The sequence below is a fragment of the Cervus canadensis genome, chromosome 28, assembly GCF_019320065.1.
Source record: "Cervus canadensis isolate Bull #8, Minnesota chromosome 28, ASM1932006v1, whole genome shotgun sequence".
Lineage (NCBI taxonomy): Eukaryota > Metazoa > Chordata > Mammalia > Artiodactyla > Cervidae > Cervus > Cervus canadensis.
The window spans coordinates 1,938,432-1,964,314 of NC_057413.1; the positions used below are offsets into that span (position 1 = coordinate 1,938,432).

The 25,883-nt window shown below is 55.4% G+C and overlaps 1 protein-coding gene across 3 annotated transcripts in view; it reads right to left on the reverse strand.

Moving 5' to 3' along the window:
* The window catches only part of SLC22A23 (solute carrier family 22 member 23), a 127,517-nt gene extending 103,762 nt beyond the window's left edge, over nucleotides 1-23,755 (reverse strand). The window contains exon 1 of one of the 3 annotated variants that reach the window (XM_043449759.1): nucleotides 23,007-23,747. In XM_043449759.1, the coding sequence (XP_043305694.1) occupies nucleotides 23,007-23,639 (633 nt within the window). In that variant the 5' untranslated portion in view covers nucleotides 23,640-23,747. Of the gene's footprint in view, nucleotides 1-23,006 lie in introns of all 3 variants that reach the window. The other 2 variants (XM_043449760.1, XM_043449762.1) reach the window with 2 other exon arrangements.
* Nucleotides 23,756-25,883: the final 2,128 nt, after the last annotated feature.

The following is a 25,883-nucleotide window of genomic DNA, read 5'->3' on the forward strand; positions in this document are numbered from 1 at the left end:
GACGGGGACGGCATCCCAGCCACACGAACCAGACATCCCACAAACAGGCATAAACACAGTGCTTCTCTGACCCCAAGGAGAAAAAGGAGGCTGCTTCTCAAAAGCTAACAACTCTATGACACCCAAAAGGGTGTTTACATTTTCCCCCCTTGAGCCAACTGTTAATATCTCCAAAACACTGAGCTGAACTGGCAACGTGACAGCTCGAGGTGACAGTGTGGTTTGTCTCCTGCTGCCCAGGACGTGCAGACACAGATGCAGGAGGGGCCCCGCCGTCCACATCCCGCCGGGCTGGGGGACCCCCGTGGGGAACGGTGCCTGATACCTGCACCCCCCACCCCCAGCGGCGGACACAGCTGTTCCCAGGGGGTGTTGTCTCCAGCGCTGGCTGTACAGACAGGACATGCGGCTGGAAGACACCCCTTCCTCGGGATCACTGAGGCACCAAGTTAACAGACGATTCTCCAAGATCTTCCTCGAATAAAACGCAAAAGCATACTTACACCAACCCCAGAACCAGCTCCCCGAGGAATACCACCCACTGCCGAGAACCGGAGGGGCAGACCTCCGGGACCCACGGCAGGCTAGCCAGGTGGGCGAGGGAGATGGCAGTCAGCCAGAGCGGGGAGGCAGGGGCAGAGACCCCTCAGGCCCGAGTGGCTGCGAGTGGCCAGGCTGGGCCTCAGGTGGCCTCCTTTGCAGGTCCCCAAGGCTGCATGGGTGTGCTCACCTCCTCCCCTGCCAGGCTGGCCAGAATCACATGGGCTTTATTTACTACTGAGGACAGGCCTGGGAATGGTGGACTCCTGACAGGAGTCTTCTGCTGGGAATGCATTTGAAATTGCAGCACTTAGGAACCTTGGGAAACCTGGGCTCTTTCTTGTAACAGTATTAACTGCATCAGGGTTGGGGCTTGGTGGGCATGGCCTTGTTAACTAACTAAGCCAGGGCACCTGAATTCCATCCTAGCCTTGGACATGCTCTAAAAGCATGCAATTCACAGATGACCAGATGAAAACCCTCCATCCACCACTGATTCAAGAGAGTAGATTTTACAAAGTTTGCCACAGGGCCACGAAGGCCACCCTCTGGGCACTCTATCCCCTCTGTCTGAGGCACGCAGGAAGCAGAAGAGAAGTGAACGGCCCATAAATGAAACTTTCAGCTGGACTGTGCTCCCCTGCAGGGCTACGTCTTTAAGATGCATTCACTTCTAAGTCAGCAGCGGAGGCATTTTCTGAAGGTGCTTGAAAGGGCACCCACAGGTGACGCAGAGAAGCTGGCGTCTCCCCTGCAGGACTTCTCAGAGCCTTTATAGACTGCACACCACAGATCCAGGAGAGGGTCTCTGTGACTGTACCTCCCAAACCTGAGGCCTTGGAAACCCTCCACCCTACGCTTTGTAAAGGGCATTTTTCAAACTGCACAGTAAGAGATGTTGCCATGTACATTCTGTTTGCCTTATGACCTAATATACAATCACAATGCAAATTATAACATGGCAGTTCTGGATTTTGAGCCTGGGGTGGAACACTTCAGTCACCCCTGCGCCTACATGAGGGAGGGAGCCTGCCATTCACATGTGTCAAAGGACAGGCAAAGGAAGCAGAGGAATGTTTTCTACATTTGATCAGAGAAAGTGAAAATAACATTGTTCTGTGTCTCTATAAAGACTATAAAGGCTAACTGGTGATGGATGAACAAACACTCATTACCCTTAGAAGACATGCAGAAGGTCGACCATGGCAAAATGCAATCACCGCACACAGTTCAGCCTCCTCGAAAGGACGGGAACCTCCAGTGGACGTCACCGCCTCTTGTGGGAGGACGCTCGGCCAGCCAAGTCCAGTGGCACTTACGGATTCCTTAAGGAGTAGCTCCCTCAACAACAGAAGTGAATGCAGGGACACAAACAGGTATTTCTATGTCCCTGTGCCAACCCAGGTGGCTCAGACAGTAAAGAATCTGCTGCAATGAAGGAGACCCGGGTTCGATCCCTGGGTCGGGTAGATCCCCTAGAGAAGGGAATGGCAACCCACTCCAGTATTTTCGCCTGGGAAATCACACGGACAGAGGAACCTGTCAGGCTACAGTCCATAGAGTTGCAAAGAGACAAGACTACGAGTGACTAAAAGTTCCACTTTGTGCAAAACACAACAGCCCAAAAGTAGCAGCAACCCAAGGGTCCATAAACACATGAATGGATATGTAAAATGTCCACACACACAGTGGAATATTATTCAGCCCCCCAAAGGGAGGAGATTCTGCCACAGGCTACACCAGGGATGACCCTTGGGGACACTACACTCAATGAAATAAGTCAGTTACAAAAGGGCAAATAGAGTTTGATTCTACTTATCCGAGGTTGTTAAGAGTCAGATCCACGGAGGCAGAGAGTCAAAGGGTGGGTGCTGGGATGCGGGGAGTGAGTGGTGAATGGGGACACAGTCTCAGTTTAGGAAGATGAAAATGTTCTGCAGATGATGGTGGTGATGGTTGTACAACATAGTGAATGTACTTAATGCTAGTGAACCATGTACCTAAAAATGGTTAACACGGTTACGTTTTACTTAATATATATTTTATCAGAATTTTAAAAAGTGAAATAAAATTGTGTTCCAGTTCTAACAAAGATGAACCTGAGATGCCTGATCAGCGTCCTGCTTAGCTCACACACAGAGGCTGCAGGAAGCATGGGGCAGCCCCTTCCTGCCCAGCAACTCCAGGAGCCGGAGCGCTGAGCGGAAAGGTGCTGAAGATCCGGGGACCACCCCTCGCCCGGTGCTGGGCAGGCGTGGAGCCGCGCCTCTGCCAGACCAGGTCTGGGTCTCACAACCTCGCATGCGTGTGGCAAAGGCCACGCTGTGAACAAGCCATGCGTAAAATCACGTTTCGCAAGGTCTTCTTTCAAATCATGGGCTGATTTTACAAAACCTGAAGGAACCAAGCCCCCGGCGGCTGCACACACTGTCGTTCAGAGCACCGCCTGAGCGCAGGAGAGACGCTTTCCTCTCGGGCGCAGAGACGCCATCACCGTCGGAATGAACTCAGCCCCCCTGCAGAGCATGGTGCCCGCGTCCTCACTCCGGGGTCTCAGGACAAGCGCGTCCCTCGGGCCTTCACCTGCCTCAACAGGAGTCCAGTTCACCGGGGACGATGCGTGTGCACCGACGCAAACACGCTTCCTGACCAAAGGCCCAGGGGCTTGAAAACGGGACAACCCCAGGGAAAGCGCCACGGCTCCCGAGCTTCAGATGTGGCCGGAACCGTGTCTGCCTGCACTTCGTGGCTTCCTTTAGGGTCTGCAGGCAGGGGAGAGGTCGGGAGGGCTGAGCCTCCCACACACCCTAGCCCTGCTGGTAAACTCTCTTCTAACCCCCTCCTCGCCCTGAAGGGGACAAGCAGGACCTTGCAAGCACGTCCATGGGAAGAGAATTCCCTGGCCCGTCCCTACACACGGGCTGCCGCTCTGCCTTCAGCTGTGGCTGGTGGCCGGCGGATGCCCCCTCTGTTTTGTTTGGTCTCCGGCTCCAAACTTAACACCAGAGCTGTCTGCCTGCAGCAGGCTCACCCAGGTCTCCCTAAGCCAGGAGGGACGGGGGTCCCCAGCACGGTTCCCCTGTGGCTGGAGAGCCTGCAGCCCAGCGCCCCCGGAGTGGGGAGGACGACCACAGCCGCATGTGGTACCTGCCCCGCGGTCAGGGGACCAGAGGGTCCTCGCAGGGCTCCTTCGGCCTCCCCAGCACCACATGGTATCCACCCCACAGTCAGGGGACCAGCAGGTCCTCGCAGGGCTTCTTCGGCCTCCCCAGCACCACATGGTACCCGCCCCGCAGTCACGGGACCAGGGGGTCCCCGTGGGGCTCCTCCCGCCGCCCCAGCACCATCCCCGGCTCCCTCATCGCCCGAGGGGTGCAGGGCAGCTGTGGGCCAGGACGGTCGCCCGGGAAGCTCTATGTAGATTCCTGCATCCCAGAGCCTGCAGCTTCTCCCCGACAGCACCCCCTCACTCCTGCTTTCGACCCCCAGAAAGAAAAGAGAAAGAGGGAGGCTGACCCAGATGACAAGCAAGGCAGGGCCTCCCACCGGCTGCTCTGATTCTGTCAATCAGCGTGGAAGCCTCAGAACTGAAAGGTAAGGAGGACCAGGAAGCCCGTACTAAGTTCTTGAACTTCACGTTCATGGAGCCTGCGCATAACAGCCGGGAAGCGATGGTCAGGGGCCGTGGGAGCAGGAGCGGCCGTCGACGTGGCGGGACGTGGACGAGGCTCACGGGAGACGCAGGGGCGAGCAGTGGACACGAGGCCGCGGGCCAGTGCTGCGCTGCCCGAGGCGGACACGCCTGCTCGGGGCGGGGTGGCGGAGCTGGGCGCTGGGAGCGCACTGCGGCTTAATTCAGGTTCAGAGGTGTAGGGGGCTTCCCTGGGGGCTCAGACGGTAAAGAGTCCACCTGCAGTGCAGGAAACCCAGGTTCGATCCCTGGGTCGGGAAGATCCCCTGGAGAAGGCAATGGCTACCCACTCCAGTATTCTTGCCTGGAGAATCCCATGTACAGAGGAGCCTGGCGGACTACAGTCCATGGGGCTGCAAAGAGTCAGACACTGCTGAGTGACTGAACACTTTCGATTTTTTTCTAAAACGTATGTAAATGGGTCCAAACCCACTGAACTACATGCTTAAACTCTTCCTGTTTTAAACTGTATTTAATTGTACCTCCATTAAACATTTTTTTTTGAAACTTTTTATTTTGTATTGGAATACAGGCAATGAACAATGTTGTGATAGCTTCAACTGAACAGTGAAGGGGCTCAGCCGTATATATACATGTATCCGTTCTCCCCCAAACTCCCCTCCCATCCAGGCGGCCACACAGCATGGAGCAGAGTCCCCGGCGCCATACGCAGGTCTGTAGGAAAGGGCAAGTTGGCCAGGGCGGCAGTGGCCAGGCTCTCTCGCCCACTCCACGCACGTGCTGCACCTGGGACCACTTGGGGCACTCCGGGATGCGGCCCTGTGCAAGCACCGCCTGAGAAGCCCCAGGAGAGTCGCGCTGCATTTTGTCATCGTTGATGCTGCCGTGTCAGCCATGAGGGACTTAAGCAGGTCGGCCCGCTGCTGCAAATCAAGACTAGTTCCCACGGCTCCTCACAAGTTCTTCCAGCTTTCCCGCCCGCGCCTGGCCCACCCTGGTTCAGTGAACACGGAGAGACAGCGAACAGCGACACAAGGTCCTTGTTGGTGATCCATCTTAAATATCGCAGTGCTTTACCCCCATTTTTTAAAACCTGGGAGGATTGTCTCAAATGGGTCCCCAAAGATGAGGCAGAAACACCGAGCTGACTGGGGCTTCCCTCTCCTCGCCTTCCCAGGTCTCTGGTGATGGGGGCGGAGGAGACGCGGGGTGGGGGTGAGGGGTGGGGGGTGACCGCCCCGACGGAAGAGCCTGCAGGCTGGACGGACCTCGAGGAGGGAAGGCGGCAGTCTGGACTTTCCGTCTGCTCAAGGAGACCCCCTCCAGGCCACGAGCTCAAGACAGCGCGAGCGACCCCCGCAGGTGCTGTTTATTCCCCCCCCCCCGTGAGTGGCACCCCCAGATGCTCGGGTCCACAGCCACCTCTCCTGTCTCCCGCCCCCTCCCCACCCCATCGCCACTGCGGCCGCCTGCCTGCAGATCCGTCACTCTGCAGCAGACAGAATCGTCTGGAGAAGCTCTCTTCTTGCAAAACGGACGTGAAGGACAGAACCACCCCAGCGCAGGGGTAAGAACCTGCTCTCGTCTCCCTGAGAGCACCCTGTCGTGGGCATGAGCTGGTGGCTCAGAACAGGACCGTACGTGGAGAAGGGGCTTCACAGAGACGGTCAAGGTCAGGCGATGTCAGCAGGGTGGGTCCCCGTGGCGGGGGTGGTGTCCTCGGGAAAAGGGGACACGTGGACACAGAGACACAGAGGGAGGCGGAGGTGAAGACACGCGGGGAAAGCCGCTGTTGGGAGGGTCACTGCGCCAACACGAGGATGGAACCGTGTCCCCTCAAAATCCACCTGCAGAAGCCCTTCCCGCCGGCGCGTCAGATGTGGCGGGATCTGGACACGAGGCTTTCAGGAGGTGGAAGTGTTAGTCTCCGAGTTGTGTCCGACTCTTTGCGACCCCACGGACCCTCCGTCCGTGGGACTCTCCAGCCGAGAAGACTGGAGCGGGTTGCCATTTCCTTCTCCAGGCGATCTTCCTGACTCAGGGGTCAAACCCATGTCTCCTGCATTGGCAGGCAGATTCTTCACCGTCTGAGCCATCAAGAGGTGATTAAGCTGTCAAGAGGAGGTCATTGGGGAGAGGGGGTCCCACGGCGTCCTTACCGAGGAGGAAATCAGGACACAGATGCTCAGAGGAGAGACCTGAGGACCCAGGGAGGAGGCGGCACCTACCAGTCAGGGAGAGAGGCCTCGGGAGAACCCACCCTGCACAGCCTTTGACCCCGAGTCCAGCCTTGAGCCTGGGAGGGACTCGGTCCTGCTCTCTCAGCCCCAGCCCCTGGGGCTCCGAGACCCAGCAGTGTCAGCTTCCTACAGAGTCAGGGCAAACCTCTGCTGAGGAAGTTGGGGAAGAGATGCAGGAAAGACTGTGGACTCCAGAGATGCCCGACATTTTCCTGCCCATCTCAGAACCCAGTGTGACCCGACGTTTTCTGCCCTTGGCAGCGAGCGGACAGCATCCCTACTGGCCCGCAAGGGCCCAGACCTTCACAACTCTGGGCCGTCTCTCTCCCAGGATGAAACAAGAGCTTCCTCCTGTTTCCTGCTGCCCCCGCCCCTTGCAGGCTCCCCCACCCACGCTGTTCACATTCTCCTCGTCTCCGAGCCCGCCCCGTCCGCGGGGCATGACTCACGGGCTCTCAGCACGGCACTGAGCAAACAGAGCCGCCCAGCAAACAGGACCGTCACACCCTCTGCACTTTGCCCCCGGGGTCCTCTCCCCTTGTGAACAGGAACCTGAGGGGTTCAGCTGCTGCCTCTGCCCTACGGGTTCAACCAGGTCGCCAAGGAGAGGCGGCTGTGGACCACGACCTCCCACCTGGCGAGGAAAATGCCTCTTGGAGACTGAAAACCTACTCTTGGTATCAGGCGTTCGGGCTGAGTCCCTTCAATCATGTCCAACTCTTTGCGACCCCATGGACTGTAGCCCACAAGGCTCCTCTGTCCGTGGGATTCTCCAGGCAAGAATACTGGAGTGGGTTGCCATGTCCTCCTCCAGGGGATCTTCCCGACCCAGGCATCAAACCCACGTCTCTTGCGTCTCCTGCACTGGCAGAAGGGTTCTTTCCCACCAGCCCCACCTGGGAGGCCCTCAGTATCATAAATGGTCTTTAAACCCTGGTCACCCCCACCCTCCCGCCTGCTCAGGTCGTCAGCTTCCCCCAGATTGCTGCTGGACTGAGACCCATAACCAAGCCTCAAGGGTTTCTTTCTTCACCGGCCTCCCTGGAATCACTTCTCTGAGACTCTGGTCAAAACTCCAGTCAACGGAGGACCAGAGTTACAAACAGGGAAAAATAAGATGGCAGGTGAGAGACTCATTAAGGAGAGAAATCACTGTTTATGCCTAAACCACAATTCAATCCAGACCTGTAATCCGCAGACACACAAAACCCAAAAAACCCTCAAAACAGCCTCATAACCTTGATGATACCCGTTTTTGAAAAGCGGCTTCTTCTAGGACTTTCCAGAGAAAGGATTAAAAATAAAACTTCTATCACGATGAAATAATAAAAAACCCTCCCCTGGAGCCTAGAAGACGTTACAGTTCATCCACCATGCGACCGCTCCAGAAGCTTCCAGACGCGCCACTGTCTCTCTGTACTGTCTCTCTCTGGGTGACCGCTGACCGAGGCATCTTTGCTTCCTACTGGAAAGTTACCTCTAAGAGCCAGCTAACGCGACCCAGCCCCGGAATGCTCCGCCAGGCCTCCACGTCCGCAGCCCCGGATAGCCCTTCCTATCAGGACTCTGAGCACAGACCCTCAGAAGGACAGTGAGCGGGACAGGCGGATGGCACGGTGAGCGTCTAAGGAGGGAAAGATCTCACCGGCTGGGGAAGCTGGGCACGAGCCTCCCCGAAGTGGGCAGCGGGCTCCAGTCAGCGGAGGGGCCCCAGGCCAGCAGCTCTGGAGACCCTCCAAGGCTGACTGTCAGAGGCACACGTGTCGTGGGCGACGTCACACCTGGACCACAGCAGGTTCGCTGCCTGTGCTGGGGTGGGGTGGGGGGCTCCCCGATCGCGGCTCTGACGCCGTGAACGGTGCTCGTGCTCAGGGTTGGGCGGGGGGCACCCTGATCGCGGCTCTGACGCTGTGAACGGTGCTCTTCACGGCCTGTGCTGCGGGCGGGGGGCACCCTGATCGCAGCTCTGACGCTGTGAACAGTGCTCTTCACGGCCTGTGCTGCGGGCGGGGGGCACCCTGATCGCGGCTCTGACTCCGTGAACGGTGCTCTTCACGGCCTGTGCTGGGGGCGGGGGGCACCCTGATCGCGGCTCTGACAGGTGAACGGTGCTCTTCACGGCCTGTGCTGGGGCGGGGGGCACCCTGATGGCGGCTCTGACAGGTGAACGGTGCTCTTCACGGCCTGTGCTGGGGCGGGGGGCACCCTGATCGCGGCTCTGACGCCGTGAACGGTGCTCTTCACGGCCTGTGCTGGGGCGGGGGTCACCCTGATCGCGGCTCTAACAAGGTGAACGGTGCTCTTCACGGCCTGTGCTGGGGGGGGGGGCACCCCGATCGCGGCTCTGACGCCATGAGCGGTGCTCCTGCGCTGTTCTGGCCTCCAGCGCTCGCTCCCAGGGGCCAGCTCTCCTTTCCCGCCGCTGAAAACACTATCAAACCACCTCAGTGGGAATTACTGCAGAAAAGACTGGTCTGAATTAGGGCCATTTTGAAAATAAATACCTGTCACTTGCAAATAAATGTTTCCTTTACAAGTAATTAACCACTATTCTAAGCAGAGGTTCAAAGGGCCTGTTTAATGAGGGGCGGACTTGTTGGCGACTCTGGTTTACAGGTAAACTCCGCTGGATGCTGTTTCACAATGTGCCTCCCGGGGCAGGCCGGCCCTGGTGGAAGGCTCTCAGACCCTCAGATGCCCCTCCACGGGGCTGATGGCCATTCCCGGCCTCTCTGCAGCGCGGACCCGCGTTCCAGGGGAGCCGTGGTCTCAGCTGGGCTGCCCCTGGCCGTCTGTTGGCTGGGCGTCTATACCACACGGTGGACGTCTACACAAGCCTGGACCTGAACCCTCGACATCGGGGGGATCACCCTTTGCTGCTCCTCAGAGAGCAGCACCCCTGCTCCCTGCTCCCCGGGAGTCTCTAGCACCCCATCCTCCTCTGATGTGACAGCCACGTGTGCCCAGGGGAAGCACAGACCACTGGAGATACCCGAGGACCTTTACAACAGCGGATGCCAGGGGTCTGCAGATGCTCCCCAAAGTTCCCCAGGTGCGCCCCCGATCCTAGATCCAGAAAGAGCAACTCTGTCCACACGGACCTTGCATTGGAAGAAAAGACTGTGGCGAGCAGGTCTGGAAAACACTGGCTTAAAGCCAGGATGGGGCCCAGGGCCCAGGATGAAGCCCAGTGTGATGAGCCGCTGGTTCAGACGCATTGCATGGCCCTTCACGGTCCTCAGCAGCTCCTGGAAATGGGAAGTCAGGCCTGAGCTGACCTGCAGTTACGTCCTCTGCATCTGAAAATTAAGTCAGCTTCCCCACCCCCCACCCCCGTGAGGGCAGAGAATGCTTCCACTTACACGATGTGATGAGCAGTCAATTCACAGAGACAGAAAGTAGACGGTGGCGCCCAGGGGCTGCGGGACAGGAGCAGGGGTCCCGTTTGGGAAGACAAGAAAATTCTGGAGGAGGACGGAGGTGATGGTCGCACAACACGGCGACTGTCCTCAACGCCGTCACACTGTGCACTCACCAAGGGTTCAACTTTATGTTGTGAAGATTTCACCACAGTTGTGGAAAAAGTTTTAAAGTAGGACAAGGACTCCGTGTTTTCTGCAGACGCTCATGTACGTCCATTTGGGAATAGTGGAATGCCTCAGGAAGAAGCCACCAAGAGTGGCCAATTTGTAAAGCACCTTTTTTTGTTTTTTGTTTTTTAGGCACACAGACACACTTTATTATCTACACTTAATATTCCCTGTTGACCAGATAATTTTTAATAGAGGTGAAAAGAGGGAAACCATGATCATTCATGGTCCCCGCACACAGACGTCACTCTGCAGACACTTTGATTCATCTCCCTGCTGATAAATGCATACCCCGATAATCGGGATCACTATACATACTTACAACCTTCACACTTAGAGGATAATTGCTTTACATTATCGTGCTGGTTTCTGCCACAATCAACATGAACCAGACACAGGTGTCCATGTGTCCCCTTCCTCCTGAAACGCCTCCCAGGCCCTCCCCATCCCACCCCTCCAGCTCGTCTCGAGCGCTAGCTTGAGCTCCCTGCATCATACAGCGAATTCCCACGGGCTCCTCACAAATGGTGATGTATGTGCTTCCACGCGACTCTCAATTCATCCCTCCCTCTCCTTCCCCCGCTGTGTCCACAGGTCTGTTCTCTATGTCTGTGTCTCCACTACTGCCCTGCAAATAGGTTCATCCATACCATCTTTCTAGTTTCCATATGCATGGGTTGATATACACAATATTTGTCTATCTGACTTATTCACTGTATATAATAGGCTCTAGGTTCATCCACCTCATTAGGACTGACTCAAATGCATCCTTTTTTGTGGCTGAGTAATGTTCCATTGTATACATGGACCATAATTTCTGTATCTAGTCACCTGTCGATGGACATGTAGGTTGCTTCCACGTCCTAGCTATTGTAAAAACTGTTGCAACAAACAGCGCGGCACATGCCTCTCTTCCGATTATGGCTTTCTCAGGGCATATGCCCGCAGTGGGGTTGTTGGGTCACATGGTCCTCCTGTTTCTAGCTTCTTAAGGACGGTCCCTACTGCTCCCCATAGTGGCCGTATCAAGTTACATTCTCACCAACACAGCACGAGGGTTCCCTTTGCTCCACATCCTCTCCAGCACTACTGTTTGTAGAGTTTTTGATGATGGTCATTCTGATGAGGGTGAAGTAATACCTCATTGTAGTTTTGTTTGTGTTTCTCTAATAATGATCAGTGCTTAGGATCTTTCATGTATTTGTTGGCCATCTGTCTGTCTTCTTTGGAGAAATGTCTGTTTAGGTCTTCTGCCCATTTTTTGATTGGGTTGTTTGTTTGGTATTAAGCTGCTTGTATGTTCTGCAGATTAATTGTCAGTTGTTTCATTTACAGTTATTTTCTCCCATTTTGAAGGTTGTCTTTTCATCTTGTTTATTGTTTCCTTTGCTGTGCAAAACCTTTTAAGTCCCATGTGTTTACTTTTGTTTTTATTTCCATTACTCTAGGAGGTGGGTCACAGAGGATCTTGCTATGATATATGTCAAAGAATGTACCGCCTATGTTTTCCTCTAAGAGCTTTATAGTTTTTGGCCTTACATTTAAATCTTTAATCCAATTTGAGTTTATCTTTGTGTGTGGTGTTAGGAAGTGTTCTAGTTCCATTCTTTTGCATAGCTGTCCAGTTTACCCGGCGCCACTTATTGAAGAGGCTGTCTTTTCTCCATTGTGTATTCTTGCCTCCTTTGTTAATGATAAGGTGCCCATAGGTGCGTGGGTTTATCTCTGGGCTTTCTATCTTGTTCCATGGGTCTATATTTCTGTTTTTGTGCCAGTACCATACTTTCTTAATAACTGTAGCTTTGCAGGATAGAGAGAAGTCAGGAAGGTTGATTCCTCCAGGTCCATTCTTCTTTTACAAGATTGCTTTGGCTATTCAGGGTCCTGTGTGTGTCCATACAAATTGTGAAGTTTTTTGTTTTAGTTCTGTGAAAAATACCATTGGTAGTTTGATAGGGCTTGCATTGAATCTATAGATTGCTTTGGGTAGCACAGGCAAAGAAGGAACCTACCTCAATATGATAAAGACCCTATACAACAAACCCACAGCAAACATTATTCTCAATGGTGAAAAATTGAAAGCATTTTCTACAAGATCAGGAACAAGACAAGGGTGCCCACTCTTGCTACTATCATTCAACATAGTTTTGGAAGTCCTGCTGTTGCTGCTGCTAAGTCGCGTCAGTCGCGTCCGACTCTGTGCGACCCCATAGACCGCAGCCCACCAGGCTCTCCCGTCCCTGGGATTCTCCAGGCAAGAACACTGCAGTGGGTTGCCATTTCCTTCTCCAATGCATGAAAGTGGAAAGTGAAAATGAAGTCGCTCAGTTGTGTCTGACTCTTAGTGACCCCATGGACTGCAGCCTACCAGGCTCCTCTGTCCATGGGATTTTCCTAGCCGCAGCAATCAGAGAAGAAAAAGAAATAAAAGGAATCCAGATTGTAAAAGAAGAAATAAAACTCTCACTATTTGCAGATGACATGATACTATACATAGAAAACCCTCAAGATTCCACCAGAAAATTACTAGAGCTAATCAATGAATATAGCGAAGTCACAGGATAAAAATTAACATATAGACATCCCTTGTGTTCTTATATACTAACAATAAAAAATCAGAAAGAGGAGTTAAGGAAACAATCCCATCCACCACTGCAACGAAAAGAATAAAATACCTAGGGATAAACCTACCTAAAGAGACAAAACACGGTACATAGAGAACTATCAGACACTGATGAAAGAAATCAAAGGTAACACAAACAGATAGAGAAACATACCATGTCCTTGGACTGGAAGAGTCACTATTGTGAAAATGACTATACTACCCAAAGTAAAGCATCTTTTAAACACACAGAAAAAGCAGCTTTTAATCTCATCTGGGAGGAAACAGTCTGCAGCGCAAATTACGGGGCTGAGTGCATAACCATCCATAGTTTAATATGACCCCTGGGAGGCTGGTGGCTGGCTTACACCAGTGCTGTTGCCATTGCACGTATTCTTTAAATGATGCTAAGAAGTAAAATGTGACCGTCAGCCAGCAGGAATCAAGTTATACAAAGACTGACCCTCTTCCCCACTTAAAAAAAAAAAGCTGACAAACACTTAACCAGCATCCTCCTCGCGGGCTCCTGTGACTCAGCGCGGGGTCCGCTGCTCAGATAAGGAAACTGGCTCACTTCTCTGAGGAGCAGGCTTTCCAGTGCCGGGAGCCTCCCATGCCCCTCGGAGCCCTGCAGGCCCCGTCCTAACGAGACACTCAGGGCTCAACTGGTTAGGGCCGTGCCCCCAGACCCAGGCCCCCCAAAAGTGAGTTAGACTTTCGCTGCAAGACAGCGAGAAAGAGACACAAACACGGGGAAGGAAAAGCAGAAGGAGAAGGATGTGCAATTGGGAAGCGAGAGGCGGGACGGCAGGGGGACACTTGCTGGGCTTTGCAGCGCTGACCCCTGGCTCTGTGAACAGGGATGGGCGCGCGGCCCCCGGGGGCACCCCAGGAGGGCCGCGTTTGGCTTCCGGCTCCAAGGTTGGCACCTTCGTCTTGGGAACCATATGAGCAAGAGGGCCTGCGTTTTCATCTTGCAAGTTACGTGGCTGGTCTTAAGTAGAAGAAAAGTTTGCAGACCCGCCTTCAGGGCAGGGGTGGGGGCACCGCTTGGCCCCATGCTTCAGTGCCCGTTCAGGGGCTTGCTCCAAGCCCCCTCTGCCCTGGAGCTAACAGCTGAGGCCATCTGTACCTATTTCCAGAAGAAAAGCCTCAGGAAGCATGGTCCTGCCAATTCCACACCAAGCTTAAGGAGCCAGGTAAGTTACCTCCTGAGTCTCTGGGAAGAAGATGACTTTGTCTGAAGCATTTAATGATGAAAGCATCCATATTCATTTATTCTCCATTCATTGCCGAAAAGAGCCATGTCTAGTCCCTTTCACCCCCAAAAAGAACAGCCACTCTTGTCTTCTGTCACAAGGTCTGGAGGGGTCCCCCACCCTGGGTAACTGCACAGTTTCAGAACTGTGTTCTGAAACCTGCCTCCTTGGCCCTGAGTGGACATAAGAACTGCACCCAGGAATCCGGCGTTGGACAGAGGCCCACACTGGCCAATGCCTGACCAAAGACCGGGTGAGCAAAACCCAGTCTGGGGGGGTGGAGGGGAGCCAACTCCAGGAGAAGCTGACACGGCTTCCAAAAGGCTGAAGGTGGCAGGGTCCCTGAAACAGCCCCCTGCCCCACTTTCTGGCCTCAGATCCCACCCTGGGTTTCCTCAGCCATTTCTGCATTTTTCCAACCAATTTCTTCTCTATTTTGTTAATGTCATTGGAAACTTGCTCCCTTACTTGCAACCAGACGAGTCCTGAGACGAGAGGGTCAGTCAGCACTTCATCTGGGCAAATGAGGACCCAAGAGCCCGCTGGTGGTTTTCTAGGACAGCAATGATTTGCTGTAGGGGAAACCCGCTTCAACCAGCCCATAAGCCTGCCCCTTTCCCAGAAACACAGGCTTGTGAATCTCCAGGTCACTTGTCTGGGGGAGGTCAGCTCCTACACAGTGACCAGCAAGGGGTAAACACTGAGAGAAGCAGAGATCCAGGTCTGTGGACCACCAAGGTCAGGTCAAGGCCTCCCACAGACAGAACCAGGAACACCGCCGGAGGTGGAGCCTGGCCCTTTCACCTGCTTGCACCTGCCCTGAAGTCCTCTCCCCGATCCTTGCGGTCAGGGCTCAGGTTACCCTCTGCCCCTGTTTAAAATTCCACTTTCTCTCCATCCGTTTCCACCCAGCACAGCCAACCAGACTTCCAAACTCAGAACACTGTCTTCCATCAAAGGGCATGGACTCAGATTTCTGACCCAGGACCTCAGTGGAGGCAAGGAAGCCTCCCCACTCTTCCACCCACCAGGAGGTCAGGAAGCTCCTCTCCTTTATCAGATCCCTGGGCCCTGTGGCCAGAGACCTGCTCTGTTTTCATGTGAGAACCACAAATACCTCCCAGCGCCTTCAAGGCTCTTTCAGGCAAACCCCCCGGAGGCCCCTCTTGGCCGGCCCCCTCCAGCCCCCTGGACTGGGGCAGCCAGTCTGAAAGGTACACCTGGCTTTCCATGTCATCAGTTTCCGGGTGAAGGTGTGAGACGCCCTGGAACGGCTGCAGGATAAACTGCCCATCCAGGTGTGGTCTATCAGCTCCTCCCCATCTAAGCATTTCTGACCTGACTCGCTCAGCCAGTCCTCACCCCACAGATGAGGAGGAAAGGAATCTGAGATTTCCAGGTGCCTCCTGGAGGGTGGGGGCCTCGCTCCCATTCTTGCTCCCCCCGGTGCTGGGCGGGGGGCAGCCCTGAGCCCCCTCTACCCATGAAGGCCCTATAGATGAATGGGTCGTAACCTCCCTGCCAAACCAGAGAGCACCAGTCTTTTCATGACATGAGTTCAGGCGAGCTGATGTGTATGGTGAGGACTCAGTGGGTGAAAGGTACACGTCTAGTGGGGAGATGGACAGACACACAGCCAGTGCTGGGGGCATTGTGTGCAGACCCGGCGGATCTAAAGGATGAACAGGGACCGGCGGGCCGGCGGAGGAGGAAAGCGTTCCAGGAAACGGGCTCAGAAGGCAGAAGGAGCAAAGATCAGGGAAGCTGCCGGCCAGGTCTGCATGGCCTACTGCAGGAAGCCACAGTAACAGCCCCCAGCCACGCCCATCCTCTGGCAGCAGCAGGACCCCACCTCTGATTGACTGGTAAAGATGCAGATAAAGGGCAGGGTACCCCCCATCACCCCCGTCCTCCAGGTGGGGCCCCAGGGCGGAGGCAGGCACACCCTCAGGCGGAGCAGGTGAGAGATTCTAAGCCTGCAGCTCCAACTCTGGGCAGGCCAGTGACCGCCCGCCTCCTTCCCCTCCCTGAACTGAACTTCGGACTTGTAGATAACACCACAGTCAGCCGTGCCCAGGACAGACTTTCACCCATGCCGGGCGCTGGGCATAGGTGAAGCTGGTTGAATGGACCCCACGCTAGCTGGAGGCTTCCTGTTTCAGGGCCCTCAACCTTGGGGAAATTTACTTAGCAGCCTCCCCTTTGGAGCCAGAGAGCAAGAGAAAATGCTGGAACTCTCCAAGGCCGGTGCTTCTCCTATCAACAGTGCTGGGGCCCGGTCAGGCCCACTTGTCCAAGGCCTGTGGTGGACCTGCTGGCCAGGCGACTTCTCCATGGCTCCCCTTCAGGCCCCGCTTGGGGTCAGCAGCCTCCCTCCGGCAGGAGAAGCAGGCCCGGCCTCCCTGCCGCCTGTCCGTGGGGCCCCAAGCAGGGTCGACCCCAGCCCCCATCTCACCCCACAGGCCCTCCCTGGGCGCCTGCCTTTCCAGCCCCTCTCTCTTGGCCGGCTGAGCTCATCTTGTGACTGTGAGTCACCCCGGCCCATGCTCCGGGCCGCCCTGCAGATCCGGGCTCCCGCAGGCCCCAGGGCCCTTGCAGAAGCCGCTCGCTCTCCAAGGGAAAGACCCCCGAGCACTCACGCCCCACCTCCCTCTCTCGGCATCTCAGGCCTCAGTCTCAATGCCACTGGTTCGCCTGACTCAGGCGCTCTGCGCTCTCTCTCTCATTTCCCTTTCTTTCCGTGCACTCGGTTTGTAATTAAAAAGTCACGATGATTAGCTAAGGTGCACCTCCCTCGTTAGTCTATCAGCTCGGTGGGATGTGCGCTATTTCCGCCTGGCGCTGTATCCCCAACACAAACCACAACGCCTGGCCCAGGATCCGCACTCCTGTCCGCGGAAGGGAGGAGGGGGGCGATGGGGGAGGGGAAGAAAAGACAGGAATGGCCCAGGGTCACACTCAGGGGCCTGCTGATCGCCTAACAACGGCTTCAAAGAAGAACGAGAAACCCGGGTGCGCAGCGTTTGCAGACGTGCCCGGGGCAAACGCTCCCGGCCGCCAGCCCTGCATCCTGACCATTTGGTCCAGCCGGCTCCAAGCCAGGACGGACAGGCCGTGTCCAACATGCTTCTGTTGCTGTTGTTCAATCAGTCCTGTCTGACTCTGTGACCCCATGAACTGCCGCACGCCAGGCTTCCCTGTCCTTCACCACCTCTCGGAGTTTGCTCACATTCCTGTCCACTGAGTCCATGATGCTATCCATCCGTCTCATCCTCTGTTCTTAAATGACATCAAATTTTGTTTTAAAATTATTTATTTTCATTGGAAGCTAATGACTTTACAATCCTGTGGTGGTTTTTGCCATACATTGACATGAATCAGCCACGGGTGTACATGTGTCCCCCATCCTGAACCCCCTCCCACCCCCCTCCCCACCCCATAAGTGACATTCACTGTTGACTCAGTACTACCTGGGACTGAAGGCCAAGATGAACTGAGGCTTGTAAAAAAGGCTGAAGACAAGAGGTTGTGCAGCTGATCCAAACCGAGAAGATGAAAGAAAGGTGAGACCTGGGACAAACACCATCCCCCAAAAGACGAAAGATGTGCTTAGAAACTGTGCAACATCCCGTCTCTCCATCAGTGAGGACCAGGCCGGATTCTACACAGAGGAGCTCGTCACAAGCAAGTCAAAGCCTTTGAGAAAAGCTGCTATACCTGCTGACCCAACATTTGTTTTCCTTCCCAGTAATTTACCCTAATAGCTCAAAAGAAGCAAATCTGACCCTACCACACCAAATTAAAAAAGTACTGAGATCATAAAAATATTAGAAGACAGTGTTTTTGCCCTAATATTCCAGGATTGTAGAAGCCCTAAATCTAACACAAAACCCAGAAACCATGAAAAATTCATTTGACACTATCCAAACCAAAAGTCTGTACGCGATGAAAACACGACAAGCAAAATCAAAAGACAAACAACACACTGTGGGGAAAAAAACATTCACAAAACATCCCGAACACTTAATTTACTTTATGCATGATGTACTTCTGTAAATCAGTAAGAAAATAATGCCCTCCCCCCAAAGATACACACACAAAGGATGTGAAGATGCAGTTCGCAGAAAAGGAAAGAAAAATGGCTCGAAAATTTTCAGAGATGTTTAACCTCGCTCCTCAGAAGACAATGCAAGTAACAGCAATGACCACAGACAATTTCTCATTTAGAACTGGGACAATGCTCCAGGGGTGGGCAGGGGTGGGGGTAGTGTGGGAACCGGCCTCCCGCCTAATCAATGGAGGTGTGAATTGGTAATAAGATCTCTATGGAGAGCACTTTGACAACATCTATCAATATAAAAATACAGCCTCCACTTCTACGTTTCCTGTGTGCTGGAATTTCACTGTACGTTATATAATAAGCAAAAGGCCCCCTTAGAAGGTGAGAAAACAAGAGAGGAGGCTGCCCGCACTGGTGCACACCCTTCCCCCACACAGGTGATCAAGAAGCATGAGACAGTGCGTATGGCATATTGAGGTTTAGGAGAGAAGATAGATGAAAATAGAATATTTTTGGAAGGATACATAAGAAACTGTAACCATGGTTGCTTTTGAAGAGGGGACTTAGACGCAGAGATGGTGAGAAATCTTGCTTTTATTCTTTATGTCCTGTCCCATGTGGGTGCATTTTTTTTTATTATGGTCAGTTCCTTAAAAAAAAAAAAAGACATGCACAGACATGTTCACTGCTGTGTTGTATATAGCAGGCAGACTAAACAAAACCACACTGGGATGACCTACAGGTAAGTTCTTTCTAAAACTATTCCTATTGTGATGATATTGTAATCATTCTCCATCCTAACTGTACTGAGCCACTTGAAACAACTTCTAGTGTTGAGCCCCAGAAAAAGAAGTCAAGTTATTTCCTGGGATATTTAAACAACTTCCAGGTTACACAGGAGAAGAGCCAGCAATCTATGAGAGTTCTTGGCAGATAGAAAAAAACACCAGGACACTGGAGATGAGCAAGCACCTTAAATTTCACGTACAGAAAGAGAGCAGGTTAGGAAGTGTTACTGACACTGATTTTAGGCAAAATTCTAAGGGTTGTTCAAGGAAGTGGAGAGCATTAGAAACCAACAAGGGTTCACTCTGAACAATACAGGGTTCACTATGCAAATTATTGAGAGGAGTGTTTTAAACCCAGCAGAGCTGTGTTAAGCGCGACAATCTTCCTACGTGGCTGGGGATAAAAGGAAGAGCAAGCAACAGCACGTGGAAGCTGAGGACCAACTTCATGATCCACTCAAGGCTGGTGAACCGACTTAAAGCTCAAGACCACACGGTGTTAAGAGCGGTCTTGGATGGCTCAACATTCTTAACCAAAGGCACCAACATGTGAAAATGCCCTGAAGACTTTACGGGGCAGCACGAAAGTGGCATCATCAGCATTATTTTGAAGGCACCGCGGATCCTGAAACACCAGGGACCAAGGCAAAGAAGAGAAATTTACAAAGACAGAAATAAAGTAGAAATAAAAAAAGATCCTAACAGGAGAGATCTAGCAACCCTAAACTAGCAAGCATGCCACACACGGGCACCGGCTGAAAAAGCCCTGCCTGAACAGGATCCCATCGAGCTTTGGGGACTGTGGCCTCAAGGTAGACAGATGATGCGTCTACTGAAAGCCTTCACGCGCTGACCGTGAACTTCATGAGTGGAAGATTCTGATCAGAACAGATCAGGGTGTGTGTGCCTGCTGGCCGTGTCCTGGGCGGTCTGCTTAAGAGACACGCACACCGTGTGAAGCTGTCAGAAGGGTAAATTCTGTTCCTTATGGAAGGACTGAAGGAGCTGGAGATTTCCTAGCCAGGAAAGAACCCAGCCCTTGTACCCTCAGATATCGGAGCAGGTGTGATACGAAGGAAGAAGAATCGTTCGGAGGAGAATGCTGCACAAACAGGCATGAGACGATCCTTGTTGTCGCCGCCAAAAAGCACATCTTTCTGTTGGAAGAGCTGCTGAGAAGCGGGCTGCTAGCTCGCGGGGCTCTCAGCGAGGGACGGCCGTGCTGGGGACGCCACCGGAAGGGGACAGAGGTCTGTCAGCTCCAAAGCCCCTCCTGACTCCAACAGCCTGGAGCTCTACGGGCCGGACAGTTTCACATGTGTAGAGGCTATCCTAGCCTGTATAACCCAGTGGTCCCCAGCCTTTTTCACACTGGGGATTTTGTAGAAGACAACTTTCCACAGCCTGGGGGTGAGAGGGATGGTTTGGGGATGATTCAAGTGCATTGCATTGATTGGGCCCTTTATTACTAATCTAGTGCTGCTACTGATCTGAGAGGAGGTACTGGTCTGTGGCACAGAGGTGGGGAACCCCTGTAACAGGACAATATATGATATATATATATATATATATAAATGGTATATATCTATAACATATATTTAATATAACATGACATATTCATTGAAAGGACGGAAGCTCCAATACTTGGGCCACCTGATTCGAAGAGCCGATTCATTGGAACAGACCCTGATGCTGGGAAAGATTGAAGGCAGGAGGAGAAGGGGACGACAGAGGATGAGATGGTTGGATGGCATCACCGACTCGATGGACTTGAGTTTGAGCAAGCTCCGGGAGATGGTGAAGGACAGGGAAGCCTGGGGTGCTGCAGTCCACGGGGTCGCAAAGAGTCGGACGTGACCAAGCAATTAACAACAACATCACTATGTACAACAATAAAAGGAAGAACAAGGCGCCCCCTCCCCACCTAACACCCGGGGCGAGGACAGGGCCTCTGTGGCAGGGAGGGGCACACGCGCGCTGAAGGAAGCCGTGTGACAAAACCCTTGCACGGGGCTTCTTTGAGTGGGGAAGACCTGGGCACTCTGCTGGGGGGGAGGGCACCAGAGAGCACTCCTCAGACCCCGCGCTTCCATCTGCTGACAGGAGAAGCAGCCAACTCTACTCCCTCGGGCAAACCACGCTGGCAGGCCCCTGACCCCAGGAGTCGGCACCCACCCAGGATACGTTCCGCATCCGTGCATCTGATCCAGGATCCAGGGGGCACGGCCCGCAGAGGCGGCGGCCGGCCTCAGCTCTGCCAGAGTGTGCTTAAAAGGCTCTTGAGAGCATCGGTTATGGAACAGAACACCGTGGAAGGACAGACCTTTATTTAGATCTTATTTGTGCGTGAAAATCAATATGTCCTTTTTAGTCTTGGTCTTGCAGGAAAATGTGTCTCTCCCTACTGCCCCCAAGTCTGCACCTCCTGGACTGCCTTGTCAGCGGCCCGGAGCTGCACGGCAGGCACCCCAAACCACGCTGCGCATACGTGAGCCCCTCGATCGCTCACCTGGAACACCTGTCCAGCTCTCCCAGGTGCCCGCAGAGCCTGCTTTCAAGGACGGTTCTAGTTGTCTCCTCCCACCATCCACAGCACCACTAGGTAACGATTCTCTGTCCCACCTCCTAACTCCAAGTTGGCCTCCCCTGTCACCCCGGGACAGACCACCCTGTACACTCATCTGCTTTGATCTCCATTATTCCTCCCCTACTCTACAAAGAGGCTCAAAGTATTTGACAGTGTTGCAAACCCTTACTTTCACAGACATACAAACAGTGTTAAGATACTCAATGTTCTTCATTTTTCCTGCTGGTAAACAAAAGACAGATATTGACCTCCATAGATGGGAAACAGTCACAGAAATGCCTTGGCAGAGGACAGGCTGACTGGGGGCAGGGGGCTCAAGGTGAACAAGCTAGAAGGATCTCCCCATTAACAGGTAATCCAACAGTTCCCAGAGGCCAGATCATTTCTCAGCAGGCTGGTACAAGCTGAAGACAATGGTTATGATGATGTAAGAGTTTCATCTTACACATCCATGAGGCACAACTGTTTACCAACACATGTTTCGGGGGAGGGGGGAATACATGCCCATGGACTATTACAAACCGTCAAATTTCAGTGTTGCATTTAAACAAAGCATTTCAAACTCTGCCCAGAACTGCATGGAAGCGGGAGAAAGGTCTACATTTACTGTGAAAGGCAAATTAGTTGTTTAAAACACAGAAGGGGCAAAATAACACAAGTTGTTTGACACACTGGCATATGACCTCTCTTACATGTTAAGAAATCCAGACAATATGTAGGTGTCTTGGGTGTTAATTTCCTAGTAGCGCCCATTCTCCGTCTTTTTGCAGGCCACGCATCTCTTGCAAACACTCCTGTTCTGTCTTCCAGGATGCAGGACCTCGGCTAGAGGGGACCCCTGGGCTGGAGCAAGTCCATGTGGAGCTGAGGCTGGCCGGGATCCGATCTCAACGCCAGGACCAGAGGGCTGCAGTCTGAGAGCCCGGCTGTCCCAGAACAGCACAAACTCAGCACCCTTCCTATAGTCCAGAGGTGTTTACTTTCTGAGGAACACTGGGGGTGGCAAACTCCACCGGGAAATAAACACCCCAGCCTCTGGGAAGGACTGAGCTTGGGGACAGGGAAAGGGAGATTTCAAAGGCCATTTGCTACTCTGGCCACCACTTGGGCTCTCCCGTCAGCTTTAGTCAGTTTCCAGTGCCAGCGGGGGATGGCTGGGGTCTGCCAGGAAGAATGCCTGGGTATAGGAGCGATTCTGGAGGGGCTGGTTCTCTGTGGGAGACTCGGGGGCAGTGGGCCAGCAAAGGGCTAAGCCCGGGGCCTGGCTCCAGCGGGCAGACCTTGAGAGAGGCGCGTCCTCAGGGCCAGCGGCTCACAGACCAGCCTCTCGCCCTCCGCGGGCCACCCCTGCCCGAACGCAGTGACAGCTCCAGGGTGGGGGAGGGAAGCTCGCTCCCTCGCGGCGGGAGGGGCGCCCCTTCTGTGTGTGCCAGCGGGGACGTGAGTTTGGGTGCCCCTGGGAGTCAGGAGGCAGAGCCGCCGCGAAGGGCTGCGGGAGCCCAGCCGCGCACCCAGGCCCGCACCTCTGGGGGACGCAAGGAGGGCGAGCCCACGGGAGGCCGTGGACACGCGAGCGCGCACCACCGCAGGACCCCGTCTGCAGAACGCGCGGGGAAGTGCGCAGGGACCGCGGAGGGCACAGCGCGCTCGGGATGGGGACGCGGGGCCGGCGCGGTCGCTGGCCTTACCTTGCTGACCACGTTTTGCACCAGGCCTGTGCGGATGCCGTAGTCCCACGCGTGGCAGTCGCAGTTGGAGGCGTTGTCTCCCTTGTCCGGGGGGGACGGGAGGGGCGGCGTCTCGCCGCTGTCCGCCCCGCTGCCGTTGCCGAGGGGGCCGGCTGTCCCCCAGGCGGAGGTGGGGAAGGGGGTGGTCGGGGGGCTGGTCCCGTTGGCCAGGTCGCCGCCGCCCCACCGGCCCGTGGCCGTGACCCCCGCCGACTCGGCGCCCTTGCCGGCCCCGCGGCACCAGAAGTTGGGCTGGTCCAGGAGGAAGGAGTCCGAGAACTGGCTGAAGCCTATGAACAGCGCGGGGATCCAGGTGAGCAGCACGAGGGTCTTCTGGTAGCCGCCGCCCAGGCCCCCGAGGAAGGGCAGCACCGACCCGTCGTAGTCCAACAACAGGAGGCTCGGGTGCGCTCCGCCAGCGGCGTGCGGCGCGGGCAGCGGCTGGATGTCACCGCCGCCGCCGGGGCCCGCGCGTCCCCCGAGGGGCGCCGAGGCCGCCGCGTCCCCGGGCGGCAGGGCGCCGTTCTCCTCGGCCGCGGGCGGCAGCCTCCCGGGCCCGCCGCCCGCAGCCTCGCGCCGCCGGTCTATCGCCATGGCCCGGGCCCGCGGCGCCCGCAGAGGCGCATAGAGCGCGGCGGAGGCTCCCGCGGGGCCCCGGGCAGAGCGCGCGGGCCCGGCGCCGCCGCCGCCGCCGCCGCCGCCGAGCAGGGCCCGCCGCTCGCAGGGACGATCGGCCGCCGCGCGCGTCACTGCGCCCCCATGGCCGGCCACCCGCGCCCCGGCTGCGGCCCCGGCGGGCGCCGGGCGGAGGGCGGGCAGAGGCCGCGGCCCTCAGCCGCCGCCGTTCATCTGCTCAGCGGCCCGGGCGCCGGCGGCCGAGCCAGCCGCTCTCCGCGGCTCCGCGCGCGGCGCGCTCGAGGAGGAGGAGCGGCGCGGTGCGGGGCCGGCCGGCGGAGCTCTGCGGGGCGCGGGGCGCGCGATGCGGGCGGCTCGGCGATCCCCGCGCGCCCGGGATGTATTTATCCGACCCCGGCGCCTCCCGGAAGCCGCGAGCCCGGTGCCAGCCTGCCGCGCCGGCCGCGCTCCCCGGCTCGGCTCCCCGGCTTCCCCCGCCTCCCGAGCCCCGGCCCGCCCCCTCTCCCCCCGCGCGGTGGAGGTAACGCGGCACCTGCTGCGCCCGCTCCTGCGCGCGAGCGCCCCCTCCGGCCCGCCGCCGCCGCCGCCGGAGGGGCGGGGACTCCGGCGCCCGGCCGCCGGTGCGAAGATCCCCGCCCGGATCCTCTCGGCGCCCGACCGGGCGAGGGGGCGGCGCTCGCCGCCACGGGCGCGTGGGGTCGGGGCTCGGAGGGGGCGGCGCGCGCCGGGAGGGTGATCGGGTGGTCCTCGGGATCGGCTCCGGCGGGCGCCGGCTCTCGGTGACCTCTATCCGTTTCCCAAGTGCCCGCCACCAGCTACCTGCACCCCACGCCCGGCTCCCAGCCCAAGGGTCGCCAGCGTTCGGGAGCAACCCCCCGCCCCCGGCGCTGTTTCGAGGTGCCGACACAAGTCGAGTGGGCGCGTGTGCCCATTTCAGGTCGTGGGTCTTCCGCAGCGTCAGGTCCCCAGAGACCGACCGCAGCACCCACTCCCAAGTCGCCATTTCTCGCCCCACTCCTGTCTAAACACGATGCCGGACGGATATATTGCCAACCTGGAGTTACATGTAAATACCAACACCGGATCGCGAAGGTGCTGGCGTCCCTCATCCCCTCCCCTAGGTGCACTCGGATCCCGGCGGAGCGCACGGGGCCCCGCGGCCCGGCCTCCCCTCCCCTCCCGCGCTCCCGGGCCGACCGTGCCGCCAGCGCGGTACACAGAACACCGCCCTGCGGCAAACGGCCGCATTCGCACATTTCCTCCTGCACCCGGCCTGCCCAGTGATAGAGACCCTTGACTTGACATTTTGGGAAGTTTATTAATGAGTGTCTTAAATAGAGCAGTCCATTTGCACACTTGTTTGGGGGGGAGGGGAATGGAAGAAATGCTTTTGCTTTCCAAAGGAAGCTGCGCTTACACAATGTACTCTTGGATTTCCATTATTTGCTTACATTTTTTAACCTGGGTTTCCTCTTTGTTATGGGCAATACGTACTTACTATATAAAATACTAGCACGCAGGAGAGAGAGAGAATTCTTTAAAGGCTTCCAGGGGCCTCGGGGGCAGGGAGCTCTTGGAGTCTCCTGTGAGCCTGAGAAGGGGAGATTAGATAAGCAAGGGGCCCGCAGGAAACGCCAGACCTCGGAGAAATGGGTCTCAAACTCTGCACCTATCTAAACGCGAAGCACTTCGTTAGTATTCAGTGTTTCGGTAAAGACTGAACCTGGCAGTGTTGGCTTTCAGATACTCCTCTTGGGACCCCCAAGAGGTAGGTCCTCAAGATGAAGCTGCAGGGTTAGGTGAATACCAGGCCAGGCAGAGCCAAACATCTAGCTTGGAACCAGATCTTCTGACTTCACAGTCTGGGGTTTCCTCCATTTCAACAGGCAGGGTAAACAACAAAACCTCGACAAAGCAAACAGAAAGAAAATCAAGAAAAAAAAAATCATAGGAAAGAGTTTTAAAAGATATTTGTCAATATGCATGGGGTGGCAAAGAGTCAGACACAGCTGAGTGACTGAACTGAACTGATTTTTAAGTGGGAGAATCCCTGGCCTTGGGGAGGAGTTTCATTGCTAAGCTGTTTGTTAGCTCTTGTTTCCAAATGGTGGTAAAAACCCTCAAGTGGTACATTCCCAGAATTGGGGGACATACTTGAAATGGTAGCCCTTAAAATTCAAGCTCTATGGAGAGAATAACATG